Source organism: Acanthaster planci, linkage group LG18 (genome assembly GCF_054643075.1).
Source record: "Acanthaster planci isolate LZ-2023a linkage group LG18, COTS_SCS, whole genome shotgun sequence".
Lineage (NCBI taxonomy): Eukaryota > Metazoa > Echinodermata > Asteroidea > Valvatida > Acanthasteridae > Acanthaster > Acanthaster planci.
In genome coordinates, this window is record NC_141794.1 from 4,110,388 (window position 1) to 4,125,945 (window position 15,558).

Sequence of the window (15,558 nt, forward strand, 5' to 3'; positions counted from 1 at the left end):
TTCGGCAGGGCTTTGGACTGCTAAATTTTTAAATTTATTAGTGATTTTTTAAAAGTACTTTTAGTACGAAATAACTTGTTATGAAGATATCTTTACATAAACCAATATATTTTGGCTTTGTTTAGCAAATAACTAATGGAGGAGGGTTGACCTGAGACGTCAATGTCATGTGACAAACTAAATGGAAGTAATAAGTAATACCTTTTCCCTTTACAACACAATCTCTAAATTGGGCAATTTTCAGACTTATGATGCTCAAATAAAGAGACCCAACTTCGCGCGTGGAGTGGCCCAGAGCAATTAAGAAAAGGAAGCAGTATGGGAAATCCCACCGCTGGCTTTCAAGTTCACCCGGATCAATCGTTGATAGCCACGGTTTCAAACAGTATTTTTACTTGTACTATGTACATGTACAATGTAAGTTACGAGTGCTCACATTGACGTTCATCGTCTTGTTCTTATTTTGTTGAGATAAAAGTGAAATTGTGGCAATTCATTGCTGGGCGTTACTTCAAAATCCTCCTCGGAACATCCAGCTCTCAGTGAAAATCAGGGTATATAGGCTAAAATCAATTTGCATGTTTCGGATTGTAGTACATGTATGTGCTATTTTTATAATCGACCAGGCATGTATTCGCAGACACTGTGGCAGTGATTTGTTGACAACGGCAAGCCGTCAGCTGAGTGATTACCTGAGATCGTCTGCGGCACCGGCACTGCAGCCGGGATGGACACAGCGCCGGTGCCTTGGGACGGACATGGACTGCTGCTGGTACACCTCTTACAGGTGTTCAAGCTGCACAGAAAAATGATGTTCCACATGTCTTCTTTCATTTTCTTTTCAATTTTCGGGGGGCTGTGCAATGAATTTTTGAGAAATTTTCACCAGAAGCAGACCACCCCTAAAATGAAGAAAATGTCCATGTCAAGAAAAGCAGCCATTTTGAAAAACCACCCCTCTGCAAGATGGCTCTAATAGTGGCCACCTTCGGACCCAATTGCATCCAACTTGCTCAGAATTGGAAGCCCCGAGTCCGGCCCAGAGGTTCAGTCTCATGTTTCTTCTATTCCCCCATTTCCATGGCTCTCAGGATCCTCTAATACAGAATATTTTGAATCTATAACTTTTATTAAAACCCTAACCCTCCTCAATCCTTCACCTGTTGGAGGACCGAAGAGTGTTCGGGTTAATGAGCTCGGCGGACAGATATCTGGCCTTAATACAAGGGTGCACCACTACGGGCTATTCATATCTGGAGATCACCCCATATTTGCTGTGAGTGCCCCCAATATAGCAGACTAACTACGGATGCCCGGAAAGGACCATGCATTTATGAAGCTACATATGCTGTCTGCAACAAAGACAATGCTGATTGGTCTCGAAACTCTTTCTGATTACATTTGATTTTAAAAAAAGCAGAAGAAGAAGAAACAGTTTTCTTCAACAACTCACTCTTAATGAAAACACAAAACAACAGAATCAAGGTCTGCTACCTGTGGCATGTACTGTGCAAGCAAGGATGGGGGGAAGGAAATGAACGAAAACAGTAAAGGCGCTCTCCATAAACACCATGAAACAAAGAGCGACAGCACACAACGCGTCGTTGTGCGTCGTTTCGTGCGTCGCGTCGTGCTTCAGGCGACGTAATAGGCGATGCAATGGTCTACACGACGCACAACGTGACACAAACGGTACGACGCGACGGGCGACGGAAGGGTCGACAGTTAGGCAGAAAAAAGTGCTACAAGGAAAAGACCTAAAACAGCACGACGCGAGGCGTTGTGTGTGTACAAAAAAATGGCAAGAAGGCGACGAAGGCCTAGAGTGAGGCAAGAGAGAGAGAAATGTTTGTCATAAATTATACACCATAGCATCGTCAGGTCACTGCAGAATAAAACCACACTGCAGAGAAATCTCTAATACCACATCTATCCCTATTGCCAGGTATGTGAGGATTTCTTTTATTTGATACCTTAGCTTAATTTGTCACTTGGACAGATCTTTCTTTTTGTTTGGACTACAGAACATCTACGGCCAAACCAGACATACATATTTAACCTAAATACATGTACTTGTACATACGTGTGTATTTTAATGTACATGTAGGCTATGTGTAAGGTAAACCCAGTACCCCTGTACCTACTGCTTTGTCCTGATCTCCGTTTTCTGTGTACAGATCACTGGGGTCACGTAAGGGTAATGCAGTTGGTCACGGCTGCTAAATCCACAGCAGTTCTTTGTATGCAGTTAGGCGTTATACTATTGCGGCTGTCACAGGTCATTTTTCCCCCTCTTACATTGTTGAAAATGGTTGAATCTAGAGTTTACTTCCCCTTGGTTGTGAGAATATGGTTAATTGCAAGGTTTTCTCACCTGTAGTATTCCATTGAGTTTATTTCCTTTCAACCATGAGTTGTTCGTAATTAATGTGTATGCGTTATACTTCCAAATGCTGCTTGGCCCTGCAAAACACATCACTCCGACTCTATCAAGTGTACGAACCACCCAGCTAAATGGATGGCCTTCCTTGCCAAATAGTGACCGCCCAAAACTGACCTGTAGTGGCTGTTCAAAATTGGCTCCCATTTATTGCTCTCAATTCAAAGGCTGTACGTAGTACCTTGAAAGGTCCACAATTCTTTTCATAGCTTTACATACTAGTACTGATACACTTGAACCGCCCCAAATAATTACGTTCCTTTTGTTAGAGTACCATGGATAACCCGTCACCCCATTCAGGAGTTAAAATAAGCATGTACGAGAAGGAGTCGATTTCCATGATAGCGAAGTGGAGCATCGAGGCGAATTCCTCAGCAGAGCGGGTAGGTCCCACTATCTTCTGACTAGCTATAAGCGAATTGTATCCCAATAGGAATATATATCCCATGAATGCAGGCAAATACACACATGTGTGTGGGGTGGGGGTGGGGTTCCAGCGGCGCGATTTACGTCCCCCACCCACCCGCCGTGAAAGGATTTCTTGGCGTTAATTCGTTAATTTTCCGTCTAAGCATAGCATAGCATACATAGAATAAGCATAAGCATAGCATAGCATAGCATAGCATAGCATAGCATAGCATGCATAGCATAGCATAGCATAGCATAGCATAGCATAGCATAGCATAGCATAGCATAGCATAGCATAGCATAGCATAGCACAGCATAGCATAGCACAGCTTACCACAGCACAGCATAGCACAGAATACCACAGCATAGCACAGCATAGCATATGCAAAAGCACAGCATGGTACAGCATGGCACAGCATGGTACAGCATGGCACAGCATGGCATAGCATAGCAATTTATTGCTACATATTCATTAAAAGTACAAATAGTAGAAAATACTTGACTGCTTGTAAAAACCTTAAATACATGTATATCTAAAATATTCAGAAAAGCACAATTACAGTCTATTTTTGATTAATTTAGGTTAAGATTTTAAGAAATATTTATATATTTGAAATTTATTTAAAATTTCCATTTAGGTACCTGACTGCAGTGTTATAAAATGAGCGGTTTAATCGCTTAGTGCTTCCCTGAATTGATCTGCATTCACGCCTCATCATTTAAAAGAGCTCAGTGGTCGGATGAGACTCGTCTGCAGTAATGGAGTGAGCACGTGCCAATGTTTGCTGTCTATAAATCTCCTCAGCCGAATTCATTTCAATACCAATGATCTGTGATGCTGTATTTACAACGCGAGCTAAATTCCTTCTCTCATCAACAGTAGTGCTTCCGTACCAAACAGTAATAGAGAGTGTCAGAACACTCTTAATGACGGCACGATAAAACACGAGATTTTCTCAAACGGCGGAGAAAATACAATCGCTGCTGAGCCTTTTTTACACAGTAATCAACATGTTCAGCCCATAAAAGATAAAAATACCCAAAATTTGAATGATAGCGTCCTGCACTTCGGTTCCATTGATAAAAAAAGCGGCAGAACTTCATGATTCCCATACTGAAAATCAATAACCATCTCTTTGGTCTTATTATTATCGGAGCACCATTTCACTAAAATGTTCACTTGCTCATGATAATGTTACCGTGCGAGATAAGCCCAGCAACAGTTGTATCATCCGCAAAATTAGTGACAACACAATCATTAAAGGATGATATGCAGTCATGCGTGAATAAAGAATAAAGCTGCGGTGACAGTACACATCCTTGCAATGCACCAGTATTAATAACGAGTGGCTTGGACAAGTTCTTGCCAATTTGGACAACCTGCAATCTGTCTGAAAGAAAGCTATAAATCCATTTACAAACATCGAAATTTACACCTAACTATTTCAGTTTCATAATCAGTTTGGATGGTAAATTAGTGTTGAAAGCGGAAGTGAAATCTACAATCAGTACTCTGGCATAATTGGGAGATCGAATGTCCAAGTGCTGGGGTACACGGTGGAGAATCAAACTCACTGCATCCTCAACAGAGCGATTGTTTCGATAGGCAAATTGATATGAGTCCAAACACTTTGGAATAACTGTTTTTAAAAACTGGAGTACTACTCGTTCAAGCGGTTTCATTACATTAGACGTCATGGCCACATGCCTATTGCCATTCATTCATGTAACTGGAATCCGTTTCGGAATCGGTACGATTTCAGACTTTTTTAGGTTGTGCGGAACAACACAAATCTGCAAAGACCAGTTATAGAGAAAAGTTGCAATACCGGAAAGTTCATCCGCACACAGTCTTAGGATCTTGTTGGAGATGCCATGTAGATCTGTTGCTTTTCTCACATTTAGAGATTTGACTGTGCGTCTGGTGTCCGTCTCATTAATAATTAAAGACTGCTTATCCATAGTTGGGATCTCTGGAGGAGGTTCTATAGGGTGACAGTCGAAACGAGCGAAGAACTCACTGAGTTCATCAGGAAGCTTCGGATCATTCGAAGCTGTAGGTTTGGGTCTACTTTTGTAGGGAGCAATTTTCCGAACACAGCCCCATACATGTTTTTTGTTGTCTTACAGCTCTGACTCCAACCTGATCTTATAGTCTTTTTTTTGCATATTTGATGGCTATACGGAGTTCATATTTAGATTTTTTTTGTGGAGGCACTTTCATCCTGCTGCTGCAATGCTCTTGCTTAGCTCTCAACTTTGCTAACCGAACCATGGTTTGTCATTTCCGTAAATTTTAATTGTCTTCCTGGGATTACAGGATCTTTTACAAAAAAAATACAATCAGTAATAACTTCAGTGCTGCCATGGATATCATCAGGGTCTAACAACACGTCCCAATCAGTAAAAGCAAAGCAATCTTGTAATTCAGCGATAGACAACTCACTCCAATTAGGAACAGTTTTAATGATAGGCTTGGTTCGCTTCAAATTCTGTTTATATGATGGAACAAGATGGATCATATTATGGTCTGATTCCCTGAGAGAAGTACCTTTCAGGGCTGTGTACGCATCCTTGATCGTTGTATAGCAGTGGTCCAGAGTCTTATCCTTCCTTGTTGCACAATTGAGATGTTGATAGAGTTTAGAGAGACCTTTCCTGAGATTTACATGGTTGAAATCTCCGGCTATAATCACAGTGGCACCTGGATTAGCGTTCTCATGTGACGTCACAAGTATCCATTTTTCTTTGGGAACTTTGCAATTAACATTCCATCTCTATAGCTTTAAAGAAATTGAACTCAGTTCGCTCATTATTTATTTCCATTGCAGGATTATGATGACCCCTTCTATATATGTGATCTCGGCGACGTCATTGCTAAAGACAGAAAATGGCAGGAATTACTACCGACAGTGGAAACTTTTTATGGTAATTTTGAATTATCACATTATATTCACATTCTCCCTCGCCACCTTTCCATTATACTTTGAGTGTCCTGATCCACCAACAGGTAAAACGTTGGAGGTGATTTCCTTTTCCATACAATCACTTTATACATCCCATTTCGCGCTCATAATTTTAATTTGATTTTTTCCTCTCAATTTAGCTGTCAAGTGTAATCCCGACTTAGCTATTCTGAGACTACTGGTGGGACTAGGAAGGGGATTTGACTGCTCGAGTAAGGTATGAATGTGGTTCAATTATTGACGCGGTGTCGTGAAGGTTTTCTCATTATATATATAGTGGGACATTAATTTTATCTCGATTTTCTTTGGTTTTCAAGAGAGAGATTCAGATGGTGCTGGATGCAGGAGCAAGCCCCGACCGCATCATCTACGCCAACACGTGCAAACAGGAGTCGCACCTCCGCTACGCCAAGGAGAAGGGAGTCAGCCTCATGACCTTTGACTCGGCTGATGAACTGCAGAAGATCGACCGCGTCTACCCAGAGGCAACGTAAGTATGATGTACTTCGGTTTTCTTCAATCTTTGGTCCCGTTTCAAATATTACTCTGTACTGGTTCCAAATCCATGCTCTGTAACGTCAATATATATGTATGCAGAAAAGTCACTTCTGAACTGTGAAGCCGAAGCTTTAAGTTTCCTTGTTTGTAAACATTGAAATTGATCAAGGAAGCTATAATGCCACTTACAACTTTTAACAGACAGAGCCACACAAAAGGGTTATCAGAGGCAGGTTATTTTACCAAAACTCCATGATGAAATATTGCGTTCCATTGTCTCACATGTAAATGTGAGGTTAGTCTTTGCGTTTTTTGGCAGCACAATTTTCTCGTGAAAAAAAGTTTAAAAACCATCTTATCTAGTTTACTTTCGGATACAGCCTCTAGTATAAAAAAGATCACCAAGACAAAAGGTTTTTTTTTCTACCACCCCGCCTGCTGACCTACCTTCTCCTTTTGCGTTTCAAGGCTAGTGCTACGGATGAGGTATGACGACCCTAACGCTGTCTATAAGCTGGGATCGAAGTTTGGCTGCTCACAGGACAGCATTCCACGACTGATGGAGCTGGCGAAGACGTTGGGACTGAATGTGGTTGGTATAAGGTGTGTGTTTGACGAGTTCGAGACGATGCAGTTGATTAATGGGTGCATGTACTGTCCCCCGGACAGACCCTTGCAAGCCTTGTTCTTTTAGACCTGTTGATGACTTTACAAAGCTAGCAAGGGCCAGCTGTTCCGCGGTTCCACACAATGCCAAATATAAGCGTCCCCTATACTACCTAAGGAGTTAACATTGGTTGGACTTCCAACCCTCAGCTTGAGTCAATAGGTTGAATCAATTACAAGTAATATTAATACAGAACTTTATTCTGTTTTTTTTCTGTCGAAGCCATCGCTTCGAAGTGATAGTTGAACATTTGATGTCGCCTGACTTCGAGAGTTATTTATTGCCCCTCATTTTAAATTGCTGCTATCAATCAAGTGCCAAGTGGTAACAGTTCTTGGAGCTTTCTGGTCTCATCCGATTAGTTTCCATATTGGCGCCGGTGCTCGGGACCCGAACATGTTTGCTGGGGCCATCTCTTGTGCCAAGACACTGTTTGGCGTCGGGAAAGCCGTTGGTTATGACATGACGCTACTGGACATCGGGGGCGGTTTTCCGGGCAAAACGAGCTTTAGAATTGGATTTCAGCAGGTGAATTAGAAACAAAAACTTGGATCCACAAGAAACAGGTTGTACAATGATTTCTCCATCTGGTAAATGGGTATGATGCATTTTCCAGTTGTACACATAATTTATATAGGCATGTTTTTCATTTCAATTTTGTTTTGGAGCGAATAGGTGAAGGGAGAATGTCGTTGTCATTCCTCATATGGCAAACTTCCTTTAATTTTTAATTCCTGACACAAATCCCGCTCGCAGTTTGCAGAAGCTATCAGCGAGTCACTCGAGGAGCATTTCCCAGCAGACTGCGGCGTGAGGGTGATCGCTGAGCCCGGGACCTTCTACGTCCAATCAGCGGTGCATCTTGTGGCTAACGTCATAGCCACACGTAAAGTTGGGGCCAGCAGTGGTGAGTTATCCTTATCTTGCACCTTAAAACTGCTCTACTCACTCACTCAATAAAAAGGTGATCCCAGGTCCTATAAAACCCTTTCTACCCCCTCAGAACATTTCGGTTCAGTTGAACTTGTAAGGACGTGGACTTGCAACGCCTTCGTATGACATAAAAGCCAACCAGCGGCCATTTTACCGAGCCGAATACAAAATGCACTGAATGATCACCGTCTTGTCAACTTCAGCTCCTCCACATTGTTGCATCACTTGTACTTGGTAACAAATAGAAATGTTGGTTTTATTTCAGATATACTTCAGGAAAATAGCAAACTAAAGAAACACTACTTTGTGAATACTGGACTATATAACTCTTTCAATGCGCTGTACACTGTTCCGGACTATTTTGCACCACCGTGTCCCTTAAGGGTGAGTGATGTGAACGTATAATAAAACTACTTTTAAGTAACGCATGTAACAACGGCTCAAAATGACGGGCTAAATAACTGAATTTTTATTTTTCCCCCGATGGAAAATAGGAACTGGAAGAAGACGAGCCGTTTTACCCGTCATGCATCTGGGGCCCGACCTGTGACGCCACCGACTGTATTTTCCCTGACTGCAGACTCCCGGAGTTACGAGCTGGTGACTTTGTCATTTTCCGCGGTGGGTGAGCTCAAACTGTCACATAGAATGTTTCATAGATAGAATGTCTCATAGGATCCAAAGTCATAGTGTTAGGATCCCAAACTGGAAGTTTCTCAAGGGAACCAATCTATCATCAATAATTTCCATGTTTTCTTTTATGGTATCTGATTTCAGGTTACCAAATAGTGTACGTTTGAACAAAGGATGTTTGGACTTTGCATTTTTGGCAGCCCCCCAAGATTATTTTATTCTCATTAACACACGTTTATAATTATGGCCTCTGCGAATTTTTCTTCGAGTAATTCATCAGTTTCGCATATACTTTCCCTATTTAAACGGTTGTCTTTGTTCAAAGATATGGGAGCGTACGCGTCGTCTGCAAGCTGTGATTTCAACGGGTTCGGTACCCCGACGTCCCGCTACACCGCAACGAGAAAATACTTGTGAGTAGAGCAAAGCATATTAGGATGGCTATTTCTTTTTTCATACCCCAACGATACTTCTTAATTAACTTGATGAGCATAGACCTCTTTCGCCAATTTATTCCTAATTATGCACGCATGCGCACAAATGGCCTTAGCGACAAAGAGTATGAGCAGGCCATTGAAAAGCTATACAAACGTGTAACTTTGATGATCATTTTGTCTCTTTTTTTCTGGCACTGTTCAGGTTTTCCTTCAGTAACTCCAATTAAATCTTGTATGCTATTAGTCTCTAATCTAAGCGGGATTTTTAGTGCTCTGTAAAACGTCTTTATAATCGTGATTTTCCTTGCGCGCGAGACCGCCGTTTCTTAGTATGGCCCCCTTCCATTAGAAGTGATATAAATTACATCGTTAGTGTTCTTGGAGACAACCTTTGCATTCGAAAACACGTACTGCTGTTCAATGTACATGTATTGTACGTACATAGCTTACCAATGAACTTGGTCAAAGCCTGAAGTAATACCAAAAGAAATGTTATCCAGTTGTTGTATCTGGGTAGTAAGACAACTTGCAGAGTGCAGATTCCACAGCGAAAGGGATTCGTTTCTTCAGATTTACCAAGTGAAGAAAGCAGCGAATCGACGGGTATACACATATTTGAATGTACCCCGTACACTCAAATCAAAGGTCATTGCACATGTGCGTGAACGCTTCATACCCGCCAGGAACTGCAGGAAACAATCGCTGCAATATTTACGACCGGAGAGACTAGTCGTGAATTCGGTCGCAAATATCGACGTCAATATTGACCATTGGCGATGTCCATCCAGGGCCACCATAAACTTGGGCTTTGACAAAATGTTTGGTTAAAAACTTCACTGATTTCATTTTGTGCTCTCTTTCAGACCACTTCTTCGCAAGGTTTTTCAAGGGTGCGCCACAGAAAATGTTGACATTGACCCGCAAACCAAGACCAGCGAGTGATTCCACAAATGCGCAGCCATCATAAACATATGAACTGGTGATGACGTCATTAGCTAGTGCAAGTCTACGCCCAAGAGGGTATAGACGAACACAAGTAACCGAACTATACCCGTCTTTATGTGTTAGTAACACCTCTCTGTCTAAAATGTGAAATAAGAAAAATAACTTTTCATGGTTTCATAACTGAGAAACCAACTTACTTACAAGACGGTTTCTCAGATGTAAAATTTAGATTAAAGTGAAAGTAATTTTTCCCTGACTCTTCTATCCAGACATATAGACATATGCATTCAAAGTTATTTGGGAAAAATCTACATTTCAATTTTAATATAAACCTTACTTCGTGGCCCTTTTTCTGAGCACTAAAGTTTTGTTTGTGGAGGATTTTCATCATACCAACCAATTTAAGTAAATTCCAGAAAACCTGTGAGGTTAAACCAGGTATGTGTATTATTTGATACAGATACAGATGGGACCCTAATTTCTATGTAAGTTTATCCATAGCTGACAAATCTGCATATTTGAAACTTTCCAGCAATTTAAAATATCATACATAAACTTCAGGAGTATCGTGCGCTTAATTGCGGCCGACACATATGATCTTGCTTCCGGTTGCGTCTCCACATAACACGACAAACATGAGGCAGCTTTTTTTGAGGCAGGGTATAGACATTCAGCCACCGGTCATTATTGAAAAAAAACAACGTCCCGCTCTGTAGACGCAGTGGGATTTTTGCGCATTCAGCCATCTGGCGGAGATTTCTTGGCCCAAAGCAGCCTTAAAAACTACTATCCCCGTAGATTGAGCTTTGGAGAGGCCTTTGTCAAGGATGAATTAAGTGTTCTCCAAAACAAAAAGAGGTGCACTATCACAAATCGGGTTCAATGTTGATTAGTTATAGGTGGCGGAAATTATCTCCTCCAGCAATATAACGCATTATAATGTACTGACTTAGCAGAAGAAGCAGACATCTGGAAAATTTCCACTTCATAGAGACAAACCGTACGATTTTCTTTACTTAACACAAAAAAACACCACCATCATGCATATTTGTATCAGAATAACAAAGTCATAAGATACAAAACATTGGGTTGGCGAGGTGGGGAGTAGGGTTGGCGAAATAGTTCTTTCCTCGCCTTTCTCCTCTGCGGGGTTCGATTTCCGGCTAATTATTATTAATTTTACGAACAATATATCGGTGGAATATGGTAAGAAAGCATCGAAGTATTTTTTAAATTTAGTAAAGCGTAATTGTAACAATAGGATTATAAGTAGAATTATGAAAGGTGACGGTACTGATTTAACGACTTCACGAGATATCATTAAAGAGGCCCGCTTTTTTTACAAGAAACTTTATTCTTATTCAGAACAGAGGCCTACCATAAATCTTCGCGCTGTTTTTAAAAGGTTAACCCACCTGTTCTTTCAAATTTGACCAGGGACAAAATAAGTGGGCCGTTGACTCATGAAGAAATTTTGAAAGTTTTGAAGTGTACCAAAAACGGCAAGTCTCCAGGCTTAGTTGGATTCACTTTTGAAATTCTACAAATTTTACTTCTCTGATTTCATGTTTTTTGCGGTCTCTCAAAAACGTCTAAAATCTCAGTTTACGTGGTTTCACTTCTCTTACTTCGTTTCTTAAATAACTTACGGTTATCGGACTCTGTCCTAACTTGAAGTGGTCACAGGTTGGGTGCTGCTATACAGAAGGTACAACCTCGGCTGGAGAATTTCGGCACTGTAAAATTCTGCCAAGCTGGTAAAAGTCGGCCATCATCAAATGACCACAAGGAACTTGCGAACTCAGCCGAACCCTGGTTGCAGTCAGTATTCACCCCAACCTTTCCAAAATTCTCTAACTCACCTTCTCCCTGACCTTTCCTGTCGATCTCGACTGCCACCCTCATTTTTTCTTATTCCTCTACGAAAATCCCAAGGCGCGTTTTACACCGATAACCAATAAATGTATATTTTATAAACACCGGGCTAAAAAGGAGTTAATTTGGTAAGCGACCTGTTGAGGGCCATTGTTTTAAGCTTAGGCGATTTTATCAGTGTTTGGAGTATGGTGGAGTCATTAATACAGTTAAAAAATCTTTTCGTTGTAAACTGTCGCAGGTCAACTGCAATATATGCTTTACTTCCTTTTATTCCTGTTAATTCACTTTTGTTGGATGAAAAAGACTCTACTCGTGTCTACCGTATTCTTACCGCTGCAACGAGGGTTGTTCGTAAGTTTATAGATAGATGGGAAACGAAGTTAGTTTGTAGCCTTCCTCGCAGGGAATGGTGGAATTTATGTAGCCTACCTTTTTTTTTTAACATGATACAAACCTGCGGTGGTTTCAATAAAGACTAACTCATAGAATATTTGCTGTAAATTCGTCTTTGCTGAAAATTGCGAAAAGCGATAAAGACTTGTCTTCTTTTTGTCAAGCTAATAGTAAAACTTTGTTACATCTCTTCATCTTGCTTCAAATAAATAAACTGCCATGGATGAATACGCATTATGCTGGGCTTTTAAAGACTTGAACTGTGAAGTGTCTGTACGGCTAAAACGTCTCCAAATAGCCATCTGGAGACATCTCCTGCTTCCAAGTTGTTTGATTAAAGATTCTAAGACGGCAGTAATTTCCAAGGAAGGATTCTCCCAAGTATGTATCAGTAAATTAGATCTTTACTTTAATACACTGACCACCACGCTGTGCAGCCTTGCAGTAAAACTATTCCTCCAACGATAGTTGCATCAGAAGTTAAAAAAATAACAACCCACAATAATTAAAACAAACACATGAAATAGTACATTTGCGATTTCACGTATACTCATATTAAAACTTACAAGTACACACAGATAGTTTTTATGCTTGAAAAAGAAAATAAACATTTTCACCGGAAGATGAAGCAATTCTCGGCACATAACACAGCCTATACCTGTCGCGAAAATATATAGTTTTGTTAGCTTATTACATTAAAAATGTAACTCCGAAACGAGTGTTCAAGTGAGTCAATGAACTTTTCTCGAAACACGCCTCAGGGACCCATTACATGCATTTGAAGTAAAAGCATTTAAGCACTTCAATACACCTTTTTAATGCGTGAAAACTAACATCTATAGCCTATTTAGATGATTCCTGAAATTAAGGACCCGTTTATTAAGCTATGAGAGGACCTTTACGCTACCCAAACCAAGAAATACCCCTAACTAAAGTAATGCCAAGCTTGAAAAATAAACCTGACGGGACACCACAAAAGGCATTTCCGTCTCGACGAATTACTAGTTTGCTTTTCATCAACTTAAACACCAATCATTCAATCAAAATCATCATCAATACAATCATTTAGGCCATTTGAAATTTATTTTTATAATTTTGGGAATTGGATATTTATAGTGATATGTTTCTCTGAAACTTAAATGTATGTTTTAGGCAATCTCATCACAGAAATGGTCCTCCATTGACAGCGATTTTTTTTAGATTTTATGCATGTTATAAATTTTGTTGCTGTTGGGCTCTGATTATAATGATGAAAACGTCCGTGTAATTTAATCCGTGTTCGACGTGCGACGGATATTCGGTATTTTGTTGTTGCTATTGTTTCTCATGTTTATGCCATTAACCTTTCCCCTCCATTGACTTTGGACGTGAAAAGGTAGAATTTCCCCTCCCGAAATGAACTAAATCTTGAATCAGACCAATACTCCCTTAATAACGCCCATATACAAGGATGAATTCTTGCTCCAAACACCATTTCCATCGTGTCCGTTGTCGCTTTGGTTCGGTCTCGTACTGCTCTCAGAAAATCTCTCGAAGAATAGGTCTGTACATCGGAAGAAATAAAAAAAAGTCAATTTAAATGTCCCCATGACAGGACTGATTCATTACGAATTTTCTTTTTTTAAATCTGACACCTGGCGACACCTAAACGTGCAACTCGTGCTTACACGAGTATACGCCCGAATGCATGAACGATTGGAGTCTGAACCGTTGGTATACAGAACTTTCTCCAGAGCAGATCATGGCTTCACTTTTGCATCGACCGATTATTCCAAGATGGCAGAAAGGTAACCTTTTTTCGTTTGCACAATGTGATCCAATCATCCGGCAGTACAGTGCAACGGACATTTTCCTGAATGGCTCACCGGCCTGCGGCTTAAAATTATACATGAATTCTATGAATGTAGTATCAAGCCACAACCAAGTAACCCGGAGACGAACGCACACAATCACACTGCATGTACACTTGCAAGTGCCCCCACCTGGATAAATCTCCAACTTTTTCGCTAAAGGGACATTATTTCGCTATTCCAGTCTACTCACAGGGATTCTATGGGCGCAATGTGGTAGTAAGTCGGGGTACCATAGCCGTTGAAGCCACAGCTAAGTGTAGACACATACGCTCCCATATCTTTTCAAAGAAATGCACAACAAGTCATGGAAAAAGTACAAACCAGTGCTAAGACTACAGCACTCGAAGATACAATGTAAGATGTGGTAAGTTGAAATGTACTTTTCTATATACTATATTGCTATAGTTACACTTCATTTAAATAAAGAAAGTTCAACCGCGTTTGTTTTAAAATGAAGATCAAAACTGTACTATCAAAAGAAAAGAGTTAAATGTTTTATATTTCGTGGTATATTTTTGCCATTTATAATTTTTGGAGACGAACAGTGGCAGCAGGGAATTAAGGGTCGTCATTATTTTTGCTAGTGGTAGCACTGCTACTAGCAGGTGAGCCACAAACTATGAACCAGTTCGGTATTCCAATAGCGCATGCGTAGTACGAGGCTATTTCGGGAACATCTCCGTGGTTAGCGCTAAGCACCTCAAACCCACCCTCGAAAAAAAAAAAACACCAAAAAAACAAAAAAACAAAAAAAAAACAACAACAAAAAACACCACCCACACAGCCAAATGTGTATTTGCCTGCAACTGGGGACCCCCTATTATTCCTCTTTTGTTTGTACTTTATCTTTTTTAGAAGACCACCCACATGTTTTGTACATAGTTGTCAATCGGGGACCCTATTGTCCTCTATTACTCAGGGTCCCCAATTGAATGCAGAAACAAACTCATGTACCCACCCACTACCCCACCCTCGCTCCCCCTTCCTCCCCTCTCTCCCTCCAATATGGCTGGCAAGAGAGCCTGACCCAGTGACCCGTTCGAACTCACCACGGAAAATGATAAACTCGCCAGCTCGTAGCAGCGGAAGCTTGCAGTCACGGTACACGCAGTCCAGTTGGTCACATGTCGGGCCCCAGATGCATGACGAGTAAAAAGGCTCATCCAATTCTAACTCCTGTTGTCAAAATGAAAAACTGAAGTATGACATTCGGCCACACTGACCGCATTCTGCTTGACAAAATGATATCAGCAGGGACACAGGAGGCAGGGGCCCATACAAAAGGAACAAATGTTGCAAGCGCCATTTTGAATCTCATATAATTGAAAGGGTGTTTTTCCAACAACTCCTTTTCATACTCACCCTTAATGGAAACGGTTGTCGATCGAAGGAATCTGGATCAATGCACAAGTCGTGGAATGAGTTGTACAATCCAGCATTAATGTACTGCGGTTGAGTTTTTCCATTTTCTTTGATTATTCCTGAAGCAGTAAAACGTTTACTGCAA

At 40.8% G+C, this 15,558-nt stretch overlaps 1 protein-coding gene and 1 long non-coding RNA gene across 2 annotated transcripts; one reads left to right on the forward strand and one right to left on the reverse strand.

Moving 5' to 3' along the window:
• Window positions 1-1,814: 1,814 nt before the first annotated feature.
• Window positions 1,815-12,261, forward strand: LOC110978035 (ornithine decarboxylase-like). The gene is made up of 12 exons (XM_022232674.2): window positions 1,815-1,945; window positions 2,710-2,823; window positions 5,680-5,776; window positions 5,955-6,031; window positions 6,132-6,304; window positions 6,781-6,915; window positions 7,342-7,507; window positions 7,736-7,886; window positions 8,178-8,296; window positions 8,407-8,533; window positions 8,871-8,958; window positions 9,846-12,261. Exons 2-12 carry the CDS (start codon window positions 2,716-2,718, stop codon window positions 9,922-9,924), a joined length of 1,320 nt encoding a protein of 439 aa, XP_022088366.2. The 5' UTR covers window positions 1,815-1,945; window positions 2,710-2,715; the 3' UTR covers window positions 9,925-12,261.
• A 13-nt stretch (window positions 12,262-12,274) lies between these two features.
• Window positions 12,275-15,203, reverse strand: LOC110978984 (uncharacterized). The gene is made up of 3 exons (XR_015428319.1): window positions 15,101-15,203; window positions 14,242-14,329; window positions 12,275-13,741 (listed from the first exon to the last, which is right to left on the reverse strand). It is a non-coding gene; the product is annotated as an uncharacterized LOC110978984 (long non-coding RNA).
• Between the last annotated feature and the right edge of the window lie 355 nt (window positions 15,204-15,558).